The sequence below is a fragment of the Conger conger genome, chromosome 3 (genome assembly GCF_963514075.1).
Source record: "Conger conger chromosome 3, fConCon1.1, whole genome shotgun sequence".
Classification (NCBI taxonomy): domain Eukaryota; kingdom Metazoa; phylum Chordata; class Actinopteri; order Anguilliformes; family Congridae; genus Conger; species Conger conger.
In genome coordinates, this window is record NC_083762.1 from 81,123,200 (window position 1) to 81,142,620 (window position 19,421).

General features: G+C 50.3%; 1 protein-coding gene across 1 annotated transcript in view; it reads right to left on the reverse strand.

Annotated features, from left to right (window-relative positions):
* The window catches only part of pdia5 (protein disulfide isomerase family A, member 5), a 67,174-nt gene that overhangs the window by 44,704 nt on the left and 3,049 nt on the right, over nt 1-19,421 (reverse strand). The window contains exons 2-3 of the mRNA XM_061234155.1: nt 10,279-10,405; nt 4,742-4,829 (exon numbers count right to left, since the gene is read on the reverse strand). Of these exons, the coding sequence (XP_061090139.1) occupies nt 4,742-4,829; nt 10,279-10,405 (215 nt within the window). The remainder of the gene's footprint in view (nt 1-4,741; nt 4,830-10,278; nt 10,406-19,421) is intronic.

The window sequence follows — 19,421 nt, forward strand, 5'->3', positions numbered from 1 at the left end:
GCTTCAGTCAGCTTCAGTCAGCTTCAGTCAGCTTCAGTCAGCTTCAGTCAGCTTCAGTCAGCTTGTAGCTCCATTTCACACACACCAGAGGGCAGGAGGGCTGTCAATCTAGAATCTTCTCCAATACATCTCCCAACCAGACTCCTCCAGGGGTTAAATAAAAGTGCTATCTACCTAGCCCAAGATACTCTCCTTCCCTCAGTGACTTGAAGGCAGTTGCTTTTAGAATGTTTAGAAAACTAATAGTGACAGATCAGCACACTAGCAAGCTCAGTCACGTAGCTACAGATAGTTTTGATAAAAGAACATTTAATTAAACTGCCTGTGAAGAGGTATGGACACATTCTCTGTGGCTGGCTGGCTGACCCCGCTGGGCTGACCCCGCTGGCAGCAGCTCCTCTCCAGGAGTCACAGAGAGAAGGAGAGGGTCCACGGCATACCAGCTTTCAGCCATGGTGCGTCACTCAAAGTGTTCCCACCAGAAACAACACCTGGGATTGTTCGGGCCTCTCTTTTAAGTTCAGCAGTTCTACCTCATGGTTCCTCTCACAAAACTAGTGATTAATATCTCTGAAGTTTCCAGAGAGAAGCCGGTTTAATCATATTCATGAGGAGCAGCTCTGCCCACTGGCATTTCAGGAAGTCTCACAGTGGGGCGTCTCTCGCTCCTGACCTCTGGGGAAAAAGAGATGAGCTTGCGTGCTCTCTCCCTCTCTCTCTCTCTCCTAGCCCTGATGTGGGCAAGCCACTCATCCCTCACTCAGGCCCGCAGGAGAACGTTACTTCAGCGTTAGAGGAGTGTTGCTTTGGCGCTCGCCCCTAAACCTGCAGGTAAGAGCAGCAACACCTACAGTCCGTACAATAATAAATCAGAGAGAAGCTTACAGAGAGAACGTGCCATCAGCAAATCAACACACTTGAACTCGCTTGAACACACACACACACACACACACACACACACACAGTAGCCTCATCTTTTAAAAAAAAAAAAAGAAAAGAAAAGAAAAAAAAGAATATAATTGTCTCATGGCTTTTTTGCAGGAAACTGCTGACATTCCAGTTTGGCATTTATGCATTTTAAACGCAATTTCAAACCCATATCTGCATACATTATCCCAGTGTGACGCGTCTGGAATGAAACGCAGCGCGGTGTCTCGCTTTACTCCATCATCTTCAGAGACGCGGGGGCTGCAGGCTCACAGCCGTGTCCTGAGAGCCGGAGAGCAGACATTTTACGCTCTCTGACCGTTTTCACAGAACAGTGGAGCGCGTGGCGGTCAGAAAGGAACAGAAGCCTCTTTTTACCGCATTATTCCCCCTCTCTCAGAGCGGGAGAGGACACTGGGCTGGGCTCGGACTGACAGGTAGGAATGAGAACACAAACGGAAAGGGCAAACCACAAAACCACAAAACAACAACAGCACAGAAAACCTGAGGGTTGGCGCTCCACCTCCGCATTAAGGATTCCAGTTGGGCATCTTTGAAACAGATTCATCTTTGCAGATCTGACAGCTGTACTGCAAGGGCATCTGGGATATCTGAGCTGCACACTCCAACTCTCACACACTCACATACCCTTCTCCAGACACAGACACACACACACACTTCTGCAGTGACACACACTCACACACGCACACACACACACACACACACACACACACACACACACACACACACACTTCTGCACACACACACGCACGCACGCACACGCACAAGCACACCCCAGCACTCAGATTTCTCAAAGCCTCGCGGTGACCTGGAATAAGACCCAGCGTGAATATGGATGCTCTGTCAGGTAAGGGGACTCATGACAGGGAGTCTTGGGAGGACCAGAGCACAGCACACTGAAGAACACCATGAGAGCACTGAGAGATGGAGAAAGTATTGCGTAGTCACTGAAAAGTTTAAAAAGAGAGTTTGTATCGTCTGTCATATTTTTTTTATCACCATGAACAGCCGTGCACCGAGGGCAACACCCCCTCCAATACCTTTTCATTTTTAAAAGCTGCATTATACATATTTAATAATGCATTACTAACATTTCAAATTAATAAATGCTAGTAAAAATGTTTGCCAACATTTACTAATGGATTTTAAATCAACCTTGGGTTTCTTCCGTATAAAACACACATTAGTGCTGGTGTCAGCATTAATATAAGCACCATATTCTTAAGTGTTACAAAAATAAAACTCGAAAGAAATTAAACTGCCATCAGGATCTGCAGCGGCCAGCATGGCTGTCCTTTTACCTCGACACCTGGGTACAGAAATCACCCACAATGCAACGCTTTGTCTCGCGTCCTCAACCGTGAAAATCCATGCATCGCAAATGCGGTGTCGGGATAAAGGAAATGATGGAGGCCTGTCCATCTTATATGAAATCTAGGAAAAGGCTGAGGCCATTCCACTGCATTCACCCCAGCCATGTTCTCACACCACCCTGCATCGAGCTCACATTCTCCCGCTGCAGGGAAGATGCCCCCCCTACAGGCGGGTCCGGAAGTATTTGGACAGGGACACAATTTTAAAGGTCCATAACCAGTACCGGGCTCACTCTATATGGTTGTAGCGCCCGGTAATTAAAGGTGACAGTCCACACTGTGGGTATTCCCATCAATATGGAGTAAAGCGTGAAGAAATTACAGCCCTTAGAAATTGTCACTGTCCAAATACTTAGGGACCTCACTGTATATGGATGGGAAATATATACTCACTGTTTAAAAGTGACCTGGTATACAGCTAATAGCTGTCTGGAGGGATGAATACCTTCCCACCCACTGTTTGACAAAAAAATGACATTAGATTTTTGTAAACCTACCCACTGAAGACTATGCTTGCGTATAACCTCAATTCCATGTACCAGCGGCAGATTTAGAGACCGGCACGGCCAATCTTGAACTTTGTCCCTGTGATCAGGAAATCAATAGCGAGTGCGAGATCCTTGTCAAGACACATAAATATCCGCACAGAACTCGCTGAGTCCGAATAAATATAAACACGCATCTGAAGCTCCTCCGACCTTTGACCCTGAGAAATCCATGGGGTTTCGGTGAACAGCAGGGTCGATACTTGTGTCAGACTTCCACGCACCCTTGTGTGTCGGGCCATGTCAGATACACTTATGTGTGAAGAAACGACAGAATCACAGCCCCACAGGAAGACAGACAGGAACCCTGAATGCACCCTTCTCAAACCTGCCAGACAGCTTACCGACATACTTCTGCCCACCAAGGTTCTCTCCGAATATTACATTACATGACATTATTGGCATTTGGCAGACGCTCTTATCCAGAGCGGCGTACAGTTGATTAGACTAAGCAGGAGACAGTCCTCCCCTGGAGCAATGCAGGGTTAAGGGCCTTGCTCAAGGGCCAGGCCTCTGTATATTATGAAAACACAAGGACTTTCTTAAAAGTGGCTCATTTAGATAGTTGCATACAGTATATTATGAAAACGTAAAAAAGACATTTTCTTTTCAGCTGGGCCAATAGCCTACGCAGCTCTGAGCTCTGTTAAGAGATACTCAGAATCTCATTTGGAAGATCGATAGTTTTTTAATTCAGCGCGTCGGTGGACTGAGGCGTGAGAACGTGAGGCTCCGGGGCTGCAGCTCCCGCTGAGGAGATTTTAAAAGGATGGATCCCCAGGCCAGCACAGCACAGCCGCAGAGAGACGTTCATCTCACGGCGGGACGCGGGTCTCTCAGCGACGTTCCAGGAGTGCGCTCACGCCCGCACAGTGAGAGCAGGTTCTGAGGAACAGATTCTGAACGCCCGCACACGCTTCCACTCCCACACACACACACACGGTCTGAGACGGGTTTCTCTGGCTCTTCTCCACAGGGGAACCCTTTTTACTTATTTACGGAACGCTCTATGGTAGGAGGGAAAAGTGTAAAAGCTTTCAGATTGAGCTATTTTGCCAGACAAAAGAACCCTTGAACTAGACCGGGTTCCTCTGTGGAGACACACAGGTGCCATTTTGAGAGGATGTCTGTCGAGACTCAATGCTCATCGCTCGGGACACCTGATGCCTGATGTGAAGGGTACCTTATCTGACCTGGGTTCTGTAGCTGTACCGACATTAGTTAGGCACTGATTATACGCCCCTTTGGATAAAAACGTCCAAAATTAATTTACTGTACGCAAACACAGATGCACGCACACACACACGGGAGAGGACCATTTTCACCCACAGTTGACCCAGGCGATGGTCCTCACTCACACACTCTCTCACACACACACACACACACACACACACACACACACACACACACACACACACACACACACACACACACACACACACACACACACACAGTTGACCCAGGCGATGGTCCTCACTCACACACACTCACACAGTTGACCCAGGCGATGGTCCTCACTCACACACACTCTCACTCACACACACTCTCACACACTCTCACACACTCTCACACACTCTCACACACTCTCACACACTCTCACACACTCTCACACACTCTCACACACTCTCACACACACTCTCACACACACTCTCACACACACTCTCACACACACTCACACACACACTCACACACACACACACACTCACACACACACTCACACACACACTCACACACACACACTCACACACACACACTCACACACACACACTCACACACTCACACACTCACACACTCACACACTCACACACTCACACACTCACACACACACACACACACACACACACACACACACACACACGAGAGGACCAGACTTACCCACAGTTGACCCAGGCGATGGTCCCCTGACCTTTCACGGCCTGGGCCACCCCCGACAGCAGCTTCATCTGGCCCTCCCAGGACGTGGCTGCAACAACAACGACAAAACAACGACACGTTAAACAACGACAAAACAACGACACGTTAAACAACGACAAAACAACGACACGTTAAACAACGACAAAACAACGACACGTTAAACAACGACAAAACAACGACACGTTAAACAACGACAAAACAACGACACGTTAAACAACGACAAAACAACGACACGTTAAACAACGACAAAACAACGACACGTTAAACAACGACAAAACAACGACACGTTAAACAACGACAAAACAACGACACGTTAAACAACGACAAAACAACGACACGTTAAACAACGACAAAACAACGACACGTTAAACAACGACAAAACAACGACAGGTTAAACAACGACAAAACAACGACACGTTAAACAACGACAAAACAACGACACGTTAAACAACGACAAAACAACGACACGTTAAACAACTAAAGACCGGCACGTTAAACAACTAAAGACCTGCACGCTAAACAACTAAAGACCTGCACGCTAAACAACAACTAAAGACCGGCACGTTAAACAACTAAAGACCTGCACGTTAAACAACTAAAGACCTGCACGTTAAACAACTAAAGACCTGCACGTTAAACAACTAAAGACCTGCACGTTAAACAACTAAAGACCTGCACGTTAAACAACTAAAGACCTGCACGTTAAACAACTAAAAACCTGCACGTTAAACAACTAAAAACCTGCACGTTAAACAACTAAAAACCTGCACGTTAAACAACTAAAAACCTGCACGTTAAACAACAACTAAAAACCTGCACGTTAAACAACAACTAAAAACCTGCACGTTAAACAACAACTAAAGACCTGCACGTTAAACAACAACTAAAGACCTGCACGTTAAACAACAACTAAAGACCTGCACGTTAAACAACTAAAGACCTGCACGTTAAACAACAACTAAAAACCTGCACGTTAAACAACTAAAGACCTGCACGTTAAACAACTAAACCTGCACGTTAAACAACTAAAAACCTGCACGTTAAACAACTAAAGACCTGCACGTTAAACAACTAAAGACCTGCACGTTAAACAACTAAAGACCTGCACGTTAAACAACTAAAGACCTGCACGTTAAACAACTAAAGACCTGCACGTTAAACAACTAAAGACCTGCACGTTAAACAACTAAAAACCTGCACGTTAAACAACTAAAGACCTGCACGTTAAACAACTAAAAACCTGCACGTTAAACAACTAAAGACCTGCACGTTAAACAACTAAAGACCTGCACGTTAAACAACTGTGCTTTCAGAGCTGGAGAGTTCAAAAAGCCACCGCTTCAAACAGCAGTGTTCCGAAAGCTCTGGAGTTCATTTAAATCTCACCGGGGGGCCCAAATAAATGTGATGTTCTCAGAAAACAAAATTGCAATGACCACATGCATTCGCTGGGTGTTGCGTTCCCTTGGCAACACCTGTGGGTGCCCTTAAAAAGACTCCCATTCGTCAGAACAGGGTCACATGACATGACATACGCCGTGTGAACTTTAGGTTCTCCATGTATTGTGTACATCAGGGATCATAAAATCTTGCCCCCAAATCCAGCCCTGGTTTTCTTTTCAGTCCCTAGTGTTACTCATTGGCCAGACCGTTTTCACACCTGACACCCAGGTAAAGGGAGCGTGGAAAACCAGCAATTCCTGGCCCTTGAGGACCATTATTTGATGATCCCTGGCTCATATGTAGGTTTCCATTGGCAGTACTGTAGGTTTCCCATTGGCCGAACTGCGTATATGCAGGTTGCCCATTGGCTGAACTGTGTATATAGGTTGCCCACTGGCTGAACTGTGTATATGTAGGTTGCCATTGGCAATGCTGTTCGAATCACGCAAACACAAAGACACAGAGCTTGAACAAAAATTAGGAAAGAATATGACCCTGCTGTTAAATTCATTTGCATTTCTCCAATTAGGCGGTATGAAATGATGATGCAGTATTTCCAGCGAGCAGAACTGTACGCCCATGCCTCTTCCCTCGCTAATGATGCTAATTGCCACGGTTGTTAAAAACGGCAAGACTGAGAGCAGCCATATATCACAAATAAACACTTGTTAAGAGTTAGTGGCACATTACTTGCTGAGCTCAGAAAAAGAGGGACACAGAGCTGAGAAACGAGAGGAGAGAGACGTTAATAACATGCCTCGTACGGAGCCTCACAGACCGGAGCGCATCCAGGGCTCATTCCAATCACCCGTCCCACTGGCCTCGTTCCGCAAGGACCGCCATCTTCCCATGCCTTAAAAGTTCCTTCTAGGAGCAAGGTGCCTTCCGAAGGTTTCTTGAGCAACGAGACACCAACGCATCCTTGGAGGACGTATTTTTTCAGTTTTTGACGTATAAATGATCGACCAGTGGATTCACCCTCTCCCAAAACTGACGTTTGAAGGTACACAGACACTCCGTTTGCCTAATTCACATTTTTCCCCATTCCCCCGTCTTCACCTGATATTCTGGCTTCCTTTCCTTGCCTCCCTCGAAGGGAGGGGCTAGGAGGCAAGGAAAGGAGGCAAGGAAAGGAAGCAAGGAAAGGAGGCAAGGAAAGGAGGCAAGGAAAGGAAGCAGCGATGAGAAAGAGCCTCGGGACAATAAGAGACAGGGAACCACAGAGTGGTTCTGAGAGACGAGTGCAGACCCTTCTGAACCTTATTTAAGGAAACACATGCGGCAGAAATGGCGTGGCCAAACAGGCCACTCAAACCCCAACGCAAAAAGAGAATACTTAGATATTTCTGCGGAGGCCGCCATCGATGAATCTGTTTGAACGTGGTCACATGATGTTGCTGAGAGCTGCTGTGGAAGCAACATGACGACTTGACGGCCGTTAATTGGCTCGGACAGAAAGGCGTCGGCCTCTGCCGTCAAAGCCGGGTTTCTGACACCTGCGGAGACGTGAGATGTGAGACGTGCACCTGGGACGTGACAACATCGCAGAGCGAGCGCGTTTTCCGTGCTCAAGGTAGCCCAGCAGACAATAACACCGAATGTTTGCCCGCTAGCGCTTCGCGTCGTGACACTGAAGAGGTGCTAAAGTACCGTGAAACGGCACACAACACGCCCGACGCGTGACTCACGCCCAAATTCAGCCACTGACGTGCGTTACAAAATGACACGAATGCAAACTGTGAGTTTGAGTCACCTAGAAGTACACACTGGCCCCTGAGACGATAACCTATCCTGTGTGTCGAGAAATCACGACGGTGAAGTAATACACGTTTCTGGAACCGACGTGTAATTTTAGTGAGGGTACGTTACTATGTTCCCCAAATGCCGTTAATGAAGTGAAGAGCAATAACGAAGGCAGCAAATCTCCCGCCAGGCTGATCCCAGAACAGCAGAGTCCGGCGTCGGCTTCCGATTTCCAATGGCGGCAGGCAGGCGCTCACAGGCCTGAGATCAGCTCGACCTGCACGCCGGGCGTTTCTCCGCCAGCGGTGACGGGACCTGCCGGCTATAATTCGGTCTGAAAGGTGTGGACAGGCAGGCGGACCGGGGGGGACAGAGTCACGTTTCAGCGAGTCTGGCGTCCTGGCGGGAGGAAGGGGGGGGTGGAGACAATACCCCGGGTGTTACAGACGGGCACGGAGCAGAACTGAGAGGCAGGAAATTAAATTAACGGGAAGAAGAGCGCACAGCGGAGAGAACGGCTCGGCTCTCCAGAGACCGGGGCGTCCGCGACCAGACCAGCCCGCCGCGATCAATCATCGCCCAGGCAACCGGGGGGGGGGGGGGGGGGAGGCCTTACCCAATGACCTCACGGCAACCGAGGAGTTATGAAACAAATAAATCTATGCGGACAGATTTCACTACCTGTGTGCTGAAAGCAGGGAGTGTGAGTGAGTGAGTGAGTGAGTGAGTGAGTGAGTGAGTGAGTGGGTCTGTGTGAGTGAGTGAGTGAGTCTGTGTGAGTGAGTGAGTGAGTGAGTGAGTGAGTCTGTGTGAGTGAGTGAGTGAGTGAGTCTGTGTGAGTGAGTGAGTGAGTGAGTGAGTGTGTGTGTATGAGTGAGTGAGTGAGTGAGTGAGTGAGTGAGTGAGTGAGTGAGTGAGTGAGTGAGTGAGTGAGTGTGAGTCAGTGTGTGTGTGTATGCGTCTGTGTGTGTGTGCAAGTGTGCGAACGTCTGTTTATGCATGATAGGAAAGTACACCTCAGTCAGAGTGACAGTTGCACTTTACAGATCTGGGTAATGGCTAATTAGCCCCCTATGATTTCCCTGATGACCCACAGCTAACAGCGTTTTTTTTATTTAAATTTTTTTTTAGGCGTACTTCTGTGTGATTTTAGGATTTCCTTGTTCGTCGTATCGGTTCGAGTCGACCGCAAGAGACGAAATTCCCGCGACCTCAAAGCGATCGATCGGACGGACCGCAGACGACAGAGATGAAAATCAATCGCAAATGACAAACATCTCCACCTGAACCGCCAGATTAACAACGAGGTCCAAGTCGCACGGATCTCAGCTGAGACTCACTGTTCCCCCTCCGACCAGAACAGAACCCAGGACAGAACCCAGACAGCTCCCTGCTGTTTTCACTCCATTCACGCCTCATATAATGGCCTCAATTTGCTTCCCCTGTATCCCTCTAATAACAAATAATAATTTCCCCTCTATGTAATTCCGTCTCATGGAGAGTATAATATAAGTTCTTAAGAGGACAATTTGTTTCACAATTACAAAAACGGCACCATCAAGAGCCATCCTATTAATTGTGAGCCAATTCACCCAAAAAAATATGTTTTTAACTGCATTCATTATTCTAGGCTTAGCTGCCATGTTGTTCAGTAACAATATTAATATATTATGCAATATCTTCTCATATTATGAAATCACCAATTTGTTCAGCAGACACGACTAGAGGGCAGCTCGGAAAAAGCATATATTGTACTCGCTTAATATTAGACAATTGGGACAATTGATTAATATCATGAAAATGTTGATGATTCTCTCCCCCCGGGCCATTTGTAGACCATCCCCCTGAGAGTGGAATCGCAGGTGCAGACCCCCCCTGTCCTGGAGGGGAGGACGAGGGCACTGGGGTCCCAGCAGTGACACGACCTGGGTCAAATGTGTGCTTGTTTTGGATTCAAATAGTTTTCCACTCTTTACTGAGCTTGTCTGGTGCAGTGGAACCCATGAAATACTCTCAGAAAAGTGCAAACACCTCCCTCTGGTCCTCTGGGTTGGCTTGACCCGCACCAGGCAAGATCAATCCAGCACAGAAAAGTATTTGAAACCAAAAGCAATTACATATTTGATCCAGAGGAGGGGATAATGGGGACTCGCCTGACCTGATGTTCAGGACGGTGGTGTGAGAGCAGTGCATTGTGGGGACCCACCTGACTTGGTGTAAAGGACGTCGGTGTTAGAGCAGTGCATTGTGGGGACCCACCTGACTTGGTGTAAAGGACGTCGGTGTTAGAGCGGTGCATTGTGGGGACCCACCTGACTTGGTGTACAGGATGAGGACGTTGGTGCGGGTCCTGAGCAGCTTCTTGAAGTCCTTGTGGTCGCTGACCTGCTCGATGAGGGGGGACACCTTCGCAGCCTGCAGGACGGTCGCAGCCAACACCTGCGAGGAAGGAGTGCCTTCATCATCATCATCATCATCATCATCATCACCCGCATACCTCTGACACCCCACAGGTTTATACTACAGACAGCAGACAGCAGACAAGAATACAATACTACTGTACACCAGCAATGGAGACGACAGAACAGAGAGCAGTTCAGGCCAGGGTTAGAGCCGCAATGGCGCTCGTGCCTGAGATCGCCTAGAGATCAGATGTAAAGGAACAGGCCTGGGTTAGAGCCGTAATGGACACTTGTGCCTGAGATCGCCTAGATGATCAGATGTAAAGGAACAGGCCTGGGTTAGAGCCGTAATGGACGCTTGTGCACGAGAGTGCCTAGAGGTCTGATATGGAGGAACAAGCCTGGGACAGAGCCGTAATGGACACTCGTGCCTGAGATCATACAGAGATGAGATGCAGAAGAACAGGGATTGAGGCAGCCGCGCACCGTGAGAGAAAGGGAATTGTGGGTAATCCCTCTCTGTGGCACCAGGCCTGTGCATTGCGACACAGAGGTGCACAAAAACAGTTTTATTACCAGTGAATGTGTGCACAGATTTAGAAAAAGGGAAGTTCGTTATCTGTGCCGATAAAACTTCCCATCGCAGACTTTCCGAAGCTAGTGGACATTGTGCGTTTCATCCCTCTGTACTGCTGCCACTCTTAAGAGAATCATTTCCTCTCTCTTGCATACGACTACGTCAGTCACCAGAATTAGACTGTTCCGTACTCAAAAGAGCCAGCGTAATTAGATGGCGTGGCAGAGACGGGGAAATAAAGGGTGGCTACCTGCCTCCAGGGAGGAGTGGGGGAACGGTCAGAACCAGACGCGTGACTCATACAGAAACTCACACCTGCTCCTTCCTGAGACTTAGAGAAAAAAAAAAAAAAAAAATACTTTCTTTACAATTGTTCTCTCTCCTGGCTCCTGCGACAGATACCACTTCACAACGACAACGTTTCCTCTTATTCCCACAGATCTCTCTCTGTGTCTGTCTCTCTCTCTCTCAAATCACATACCATTTATAATAACTAAATCGTTATTTAGAATTCAGCTGAGATCATTCACAGCTAGATGGATTGCAGGCACAGAATACTGTCTTGATAAACCCTGACTGACGTTTAGGCACAAGAGGATCACCATGAGGCACTACTCTACAGTAACAGATACAGCACCATACAGTTATTTAGCCAATCCTCCCAGGAGCAATGTGGGGTTAAGGGCCTTGTCCAAGGGCCCAACAGCTGACCTGATCTCACCACGGCTACACCGGGGGGCTTGAACCACTAACCTTCCGGGTCGCGGTCATGTACCTTAGTCGGCTACGGACACAATCTGAGATGGAACCCGCCACCATTCACAACAGACTCTCACTTTGCGACTGGAATATCCTGCCAGCGTGATAACATCTTGAGAACGTTTTGCGTGTGCCGGGCTCCAGTCCTGAGGACCGCCACCCTCTCAGTCACGCGCCGGCCGTGTTCTGCCCTGTGAGCGCAGACCGCCCTGCTCGGAGGCCCAAACCAATCGGCTAAAACCTGGCAGAGACGGGGCCCGGCAATAACACAGAGAATTCCCTTAAACAGAGACACGTGTATGTAGGTAAACGAAACAAGGCCACACTGTTTCAGGGAAATTAAATTACACACTTATCTCACCCTGCACTGTGGTCCTATATCTGTCAAAGGCCAACTGTAAAAACATGAAACATAAAGGGTGCCTTTGACTGTGCCGGTGTAGATCTGCAGCAGGAAGCCTGCCATTAGGGACGGCAGGAATTCCCGCCGTTACGTGAAAAGAGCGAAGTTTCAACAGTGCGAGCGTCAGGCTCGCCGGTTTACCGATTCTTTTTTCTTTAATTCTCACGGCCCCTGGGACCGAGCAGGAACCAGCCCGTAACCAGGCCGTAACCAGGCCCGTAACCAGGCCCGTAACCAGGCCCGTAACCAGGCCCGTAACCAGGCCCGTAACCAGGCCCGTAACCAGCCCGTAACCAGGCCCGTAACCAGGCCCGTAACCAGGCCCGTAACCAGGCCGTAACCAGCCCGTAACCAGGCCCGTAACCAGGCCCGTAACCAGGCCCGTAACCAGGCCGTAACCAGGCCCGTAACCAGGCCGTAACCAGCCCTTAACCAGCCCGTAACCAGGCCGTAACCAGCCCGTAACCAGGCCCGTAACCAGGCCCGTAACCAGGCCGTAACCAGCCCGTAACCAGGCCGTAACCAGCCCTTAACCAGCCCGTAACCAGGCCGTAACCAGGCCCGTAACCAGGCCCGTAACCAGGCCCGTAACCAGGCCCGTAACCAGGCCCGTAACCAGGCCCGTAACCAGGCCCGTAACCAGGCCGTAACCAGGCCCGTAACCAGGCCGTAACCAGGCCGTAACCAGCCCTTAACCAGGCCGTAACCAGCCCTTAACCAGGCCGTAACCAGCCCGTAACCAGGCCCGTAACCAGGCCGGTAACCAGGCCGTAACCAGGCCCGTAACCAGGCCGTAACCAGCCCTTAACCAGGCCGTAACCAGCCCGTAACCAGCCCGTAACCAGGCCCGTAACCAGGCCGTAACCAGGCCGTAACCAGGCCCGGCCTTCAGAAGCAGTGCCGTCGATGGGACGCGTGGAGAAGGGCTTATTCAATTACACCAAAGTGCTTTTTAAAACCGCTCAATTTCAGGAACACAGCCGGCAGGGATGTGAGGTTCTCAGAACAGAATGACTAATGCGTCATTGTGATTTTTTTCCCCCCATTTCCTCCTCTTCTGTAAATGGGAGCTGTGACTGGACGTTGGAGTTTGGTAACTCTTTAATGCCCAAGACAAATTACTCTGAGACAATAAATGTTTACCTTATCTTAATGCAAATAAAATACATTTAAAAAGTCTTTGCATCAGGGTCTGCTTGGCCTGCTTGCAGACAGTTAGGCAGAACATTTCATTTTAAAATGTGATTTAATTTCATTTAAATGCACAATTTTCCCCTCCACATTTGAAATCATATTCACGGGCCCATCCGGTCCGTGCGGCACCCAGTCAGTGTGGGGCGGCCCCGGTTACGGCCCCGGTTACGGCCCCGGTTACGGCCCCGGTTACGGCCTCACCCTGGACCAGGTCTCAACAGCAACGTCCAGGCAGGCAGGGGCTCGGGAGCAGAGAACCCAGAGGTCACTCCTCTCCAGAGCGCAGGCAGACACCTTTTATCACCAGGTGTGGTGCAGAGAGGAGCAGAGAGGTGCAGAGAGGAGCAGAGAGGTGCAGAGAGGAGCAGAGAGGAGCAGTGAGGTGCAGAGAGGAGCAGAGAGGTGCAGAGAGGAGCAGAGAGGTGCAGAGAGGAGCAGAGAGGAGCAGTGAGGTGCAGTGAGGTGCAGAGAGGTGCAGAGAGGAGCAGAGAGGAGCAGAGAGGAGCAGAGAGGAGCAGAGGGGTGCAGAGGGGTGCAGAGGGGTGCAGAGAGGAGCAGAGAGGAGCAGAGAGGTGCAGAGAGGAGCAGAGAGGTGCAGAGAGGAGCAGAGAGGAGCAGAGAGGTGCAGAGAGGTGCAGAGAGGAGCAGTGAGGTGCAGAGAGGTGCAGAGAGGAGCAGTGAGGTGCAGAGAGGTGCAGAGAGGTGCAGAGAGGAGCAGAGAGGAGCAGTGAGGAGCAGAGGGGTGCAGAGAGGAGCAGAGAGGTGCAGAGAGGAGCAGAGAGGAGCAGAGGGGTGCAGAGAGGTGCAGAGGGGTGCAGAGAGGAGCAGAGAGGAGCAGAGAGGTGCAGAGAGGAGCAGAGAGGAGCAGAGAGGAGCAGAGGGGTGCAGAGGGGTGCAGAGGGGTGCAGAGAGGAGCAGAGAGGTGCAGAGAGGAGCAGAGAGGAGCAGAGGGGTGCAGAGAGGAGCAGAGAGGTGCAGAGAGGAGCAGAGAGGTGCAGAGGGGTGCAGAGAGGAGCAGAGAGGAGCAGAGAGGTGCAGAGAGGAGCAGAGAGGAGCAGAGGGGTGCAGAGGGGAGCAGAGAGGTGCAGAGAGGTGCAGAGAGGAGCAGAGGGGTGCAGAGGGGTGCAGAGGGGTGCAGAGGGGTGCAGAGGGGTGCAGAGAGGAGCAGAGAGGAGCAGAGAGGTGCAGAGAGGTGCAGAGAGGTGCAGAGAGGTGCAGAGAGGAGCAGAGAGGAGCAGAGAGGAGCAGAGAGGAGCAGAGAGGAGCAGAGAGGTGCAGAGAGGAGCAGAGAGGAGCAGAGAGGTGCAGAGAGGTGCAGAGAGGTGCAGAGAGGAGCAGAGGGGTGCAGAGAGGAGCAGAGAGGAGCAGAGAGGAGCAGAGAGGAGCAGAGAGGAGCAGAGAGGAGCAGAGAGGTGCAGAGAGGTGCAGAGAGGTGCAGATAGCGCATCAGAAGATCGGACTTCAGGTGGCATCAGACTGCCACTGACAGATTGACCGGAGTACCCCCTCACACAGACACCAGGAGGTCAGAACAACACTTCCTGGACTACGCCAGGGCCAATTACACAGCATCCTGTAGGCCTGTCACTCACAGGACTGCAGGCACCGGCAAGGCCATGAGTCAGGAACAAAACACAGACAATTATCACGGCACTCCAGAAACGCAACTCAACGCCCGCACAAACGTCACCTAAACTGGGTATGAAAAATCCACGGAAAAAGCTAAAATCAAACTAATCTGCCACATTCGATTTTATACATCAGAATTGTACATTTACTCAAGAAATGACAATGGCATCTACCTGTGAACCCCAGCAGCAAGATGAGAGAGAGAAAGAAAAACCAAGATGATCAAGACAGTTAAAAACAAACTAAATGCAAACTAATTTCTTGGTATCAATGACTAAGAACAAACTGTGACCCGGCGCTGTAAGACTAATGAGAAGGAAGCCGACTTCATTCCCAATTCATCTGCTGCTTCACAGGCCGGACAGGTTCTGTTGCTATAACAACAAACGTAGCTAAATATTGTCACATTTATATAAAACCCCCCTGGTGTGAAGAATATGCAAGCCATTTTAATGGGAAGAGGGAAAAAAAAAAACACAGAAGTGCAGTGAGAAAGTAATTTTAGTGAGTATAAAACATTTGGTGAGAGACAGACAGATGTTTGCGTCTGTGCATTAGCGACCGCGGAGAGGGCTCCTAACGCCTCGGAGGAGAGACGTCCTGCAACCATACCATCTTGGAACAACACCATCTTGGAAGCAATCAGTGGAGCGCCAACGCTCCGCCCCCCAGGGTAAAGCACCTAGTTAACCGTGTAAGAGAACGGCGCCTCTCGTCTGCTTTCTGCAACACGTGTGAGTATGTGTGTGTGCGTGTGAGTGTGAGTGCGTGTGTGTGCGTGCGTGCGTGTGAGTGTGAGTGATGGAGTGTGTGTGTGTGTGTGATGGTGTGTGTGAGTGTGTGTGATGGTGTGTGTGAGTGTGTGCGAGTGTGTGAGTGTGTGTGTGATGGTGTGCGAGTGTGTGTGCGTGCGTGTGATGGAGTGCGTGTGTGCGTGCGTGCGTGTGATGGTGTGTGTGTGCGTGCGTGTGTGTGATGGTGTGTGGGCGCGTGTGTGTGTGTGCGCGTGAGTGTGTGTGATGGTGTGTGAGTGTGTGTGTGCGTGCGTGTGATGGTGTGTGGGCGCGTGTGTGTGTGTGTGTGCGCGTGAGTGCTTATGATGGTGTGTGTGTACAGAGCAGGCTGGGTAATTACACTCTCCTCTCTGCTCCTGTAAACATCGCCTCCGTCTGATCATCGATATGGAGTGGACTCCACTGCACACTGTGAATCGACTACCTGGGTTTTCAACACGGGGGTCTGTCTGTGGACCCCTGGGGGTCGCTGCAGGTACTGCAGGGGGTCCCCGGTCAGACTTCATGGGCAATTACTATATATAGATTTGTGGAAAAATTTCAGACCTAAAACCTTACTTTTTAAACTTTTGATGGGGTGTTAAACTCTGTTTGCCAAGTGCCAGCCAGACACAGATGGGCTCCCCCCTCTGACCCGGGTTCTGCTCGAGGTTTCTTCCTGTTAGTCGGGGTGTGTTTCCCTGCCACTGACGCCCTCGACTCGCTCTGAGGGGGTCTCCGGCCCGGGCGCTTTGTAAAGCTGCTTTGTGAAAATCTTGTGTTGTAAAAAGCGCTATACAAATAAAATTGAATTGAATTGAAATGAATTGAATGGGGTCTCCTCGATTCATTCGTGCCTGGGTAGGGGTCCCTAGATCAGTAAAGGTTGAAAACCTCTCTGGAATAACGCATTGTTTCTGAGACTGGCGGTTAGACTGGCGGTTAGACTGGCGGTTAGACTGGCGGTTAGACTGGCGGTTAGACTGGCGGTTAGACTCTCCCGTTTCAGGCCTAACGGGGGGAACGGACCCGATAACCCCCCCCCCGTGCGTGCCCTGCCGGTCCGGAGTGAGCGGTTGGTGAGAGTGAGCGGTTGGTGAGAGTGAGCGGTTGGTGAGAGTGAGCGGTTGGTGAGAGTGAGCGGTTGGTGAGAGTGAGCGGTTGGTGAGAGGGAGCGGTTGGTGAGTGAGGCGGTTGGTGAGTGAGCTGGTTGGTGAGAGTGAGCGGTCGGTGAGAGTGAGCGGTCGGTGAGAGTGAGCGGTTGGTGAGAGTGAGCGGTTGGTGAGAGTGAGCGGTTGGTGAGAGTGAGCGGTTGGTGAGAGTGAGCCGGTTGGTGAGAGTGAGCGGTTGGTGAGAGTGAGCGGTTGGTGAGAGTGAGCGGTTGGTGAGAGGGAGCGGTTGGTGAGAGGGAGCGGTTGGTGAGGGAGCGGTTGGTGAGTGAGGCGGTTGGTGAGTGAGCTGGTTGGTGAGAGTGAGCGGTCGGTGAGAGTGAGCGGTCGGTGAGAGTGAGCGGTTGGTGAGAGTGAGCGGTTGGTGAGAGTGAGCGGTTGGTGGGAGTGAGCGGTTGGTGAGAGTGAGCGGTTGGTGAGTGAGCGGTTGGTGAGAGTGAGAGGTTGGTGAGTGAGCGGTTGGTGAGAGTGAGAGGTTGGTGAGAGTGAGAGGTTGGTGAGAGTGAGCCGGTTGGTGAGAGTGAGCGGTTGGTGAGAGTGAGCGGTTGGTGAGAGTGAGCGGTTGGTGAGAGTGAGCGGTTGGTGAGAGTGAGAGGTTGGTGAGAGTGAGCCGGTTGGTGAGAGTGAGCCGGTTGGTGAGAGAGCGATGAGACGGCGTTTCGGAGGCCGGACGGGTACCGTCGCCACACAGCCCTCGAGAAACGAGCGAGGGAATATAACGCAGAACGGAGAGAGAGAGAGAGCGAGAGAGAGAGAGCGAGAGAGAGAGAGAGAGAGAGAGAGAGAGAGAGAGAGAGGCGGAGGAGGAGAAAGAGAAATGAGCAGCGCCGAGGCCATTATCTTTTTCCCTCCTTTTTTTAACGCGTCCTGAAACCCGCCGCCGGTCAGCATCCATCACGTCTCCCGCCCGCTCCTCCAAGGAATCCACACAACCTAAGATGGCCGCCCACTCCAGGTCATCACAACACTCATATTCTGCCTCTGCGCTGGGGAAATATTAAAACTGCTCCAGAAACAAGGCGGCCAGGTCCAATAAATCCTGTTCTAAAATAGGTACCAGCAACAAGAAAAACACACAAAAAAAAAACTTTAATTTCCTAAAGAGTGGCTGACTTTGAACCCACATACAACCCCCTCTGCGTGACTGGATCCTTGGCACAAAATGGCGCTTTCTGCACAGTGACCCCCATCTCCGGCAGTAACCCCTGTTCTCCCATCTGAAAAAATACACATGGTGGGTGGACTGGCCACAGAACATAATCACCTCCAATACGCTGATTCCTCATAGGCCTTAAACAAGGGGTTTCTACATTCCCGTTGCTGTCAAAAGACATGAAAAATCAATACACATCAGCGAATATATGAGAAAGTGATTGGGATGCGGGGCCTCTGACTAGGAAAGAAAAAAAAAAAGAACTAGAAGAAAATAATTAGGTGGTGTATCCAGGGAAAGTGCTGGCTTTCAGTGAAGCTGTGCATCCCAAACTCAAATCCTCCTGGTGTGACTGCTGCCTGCAGCCAGCAGACCCAGGAGGTCGGACCTAATTGGCCTTACGGTCTTCGAGAGAGGGAGGGGTTTTTTAAAGGAGCAGGCTTTCGGCTTAACTCTGGGGTAGCAGTGTAGTATACTGAGCAGGGAACCCGGACTACGACCCGAAGGTTGTCGGTTCAATTCCCAGGTAGGTTCAATTGCTGTTAAGTACTTAACCCGGATTGCTTCAGTAAAAGGCTCCAGCGGTTATAAATGGAGGCCGCATAAAAATGCTAAACGTTGAGTGAGTGGCTCTAGAAGACAGTCTGCCCGGTGTATGTCCTTTGTGCGAGACAACGCCACTGTTCGACAGGGAGAGGGTGGAGACACTTGCACCTGCAGTGTCTTGCAAGCAAGATAATGAGACACGCACGTAATCCGTCAAATGACACAACGCCCGCACAGCTCAACCCGTCTGCAGAGGGAGAAGAAGCAATGGCAGACTGTCTATTTCTGAACAGAAACTGAAAGGTTTTCAGAAACCTTCCCAGAGAGACGAATGAGGTTTCAGCCAAGACATGCGATGTCATGTCGCATTTCAAACATTACATTACATTTCAAACTGTGATTTAAGTGTAAAAGAAAGAATGAGACTGATGTGACACCACAGTGGCTACGGTACTTGACTGGGAACTGAGAGGTTGTTGGTTCAAGTCCCGGAGGAGCCACGATAAGATCTGCACAGCTGCTGGGCCCCTGAGCAAGGCCCTTAACCCCCACCAGCGGGGATTGGCACCGGCTTAGTCTGATAAACTGTAAGTCACTTTGAATAAAAGCATCAGCTAAATAAGTGCACACATTAACTGTAATGTGTATGCAATGGTTAAGCTAGACCCTCTGAATTCCCACCCTGAGGAGAGAACAGATATGACGGGTACAGGATCGTACTGTAATTCTCCTTCAGACACGGGATCGTACTGTAATTCTCCTTCAGACACGGGATCGTACTGTAATTCTCCTTCAGACACGGGATCGTACTGTAATTCTCCTTCAGACACGGGATCGTACTGTAATTCTC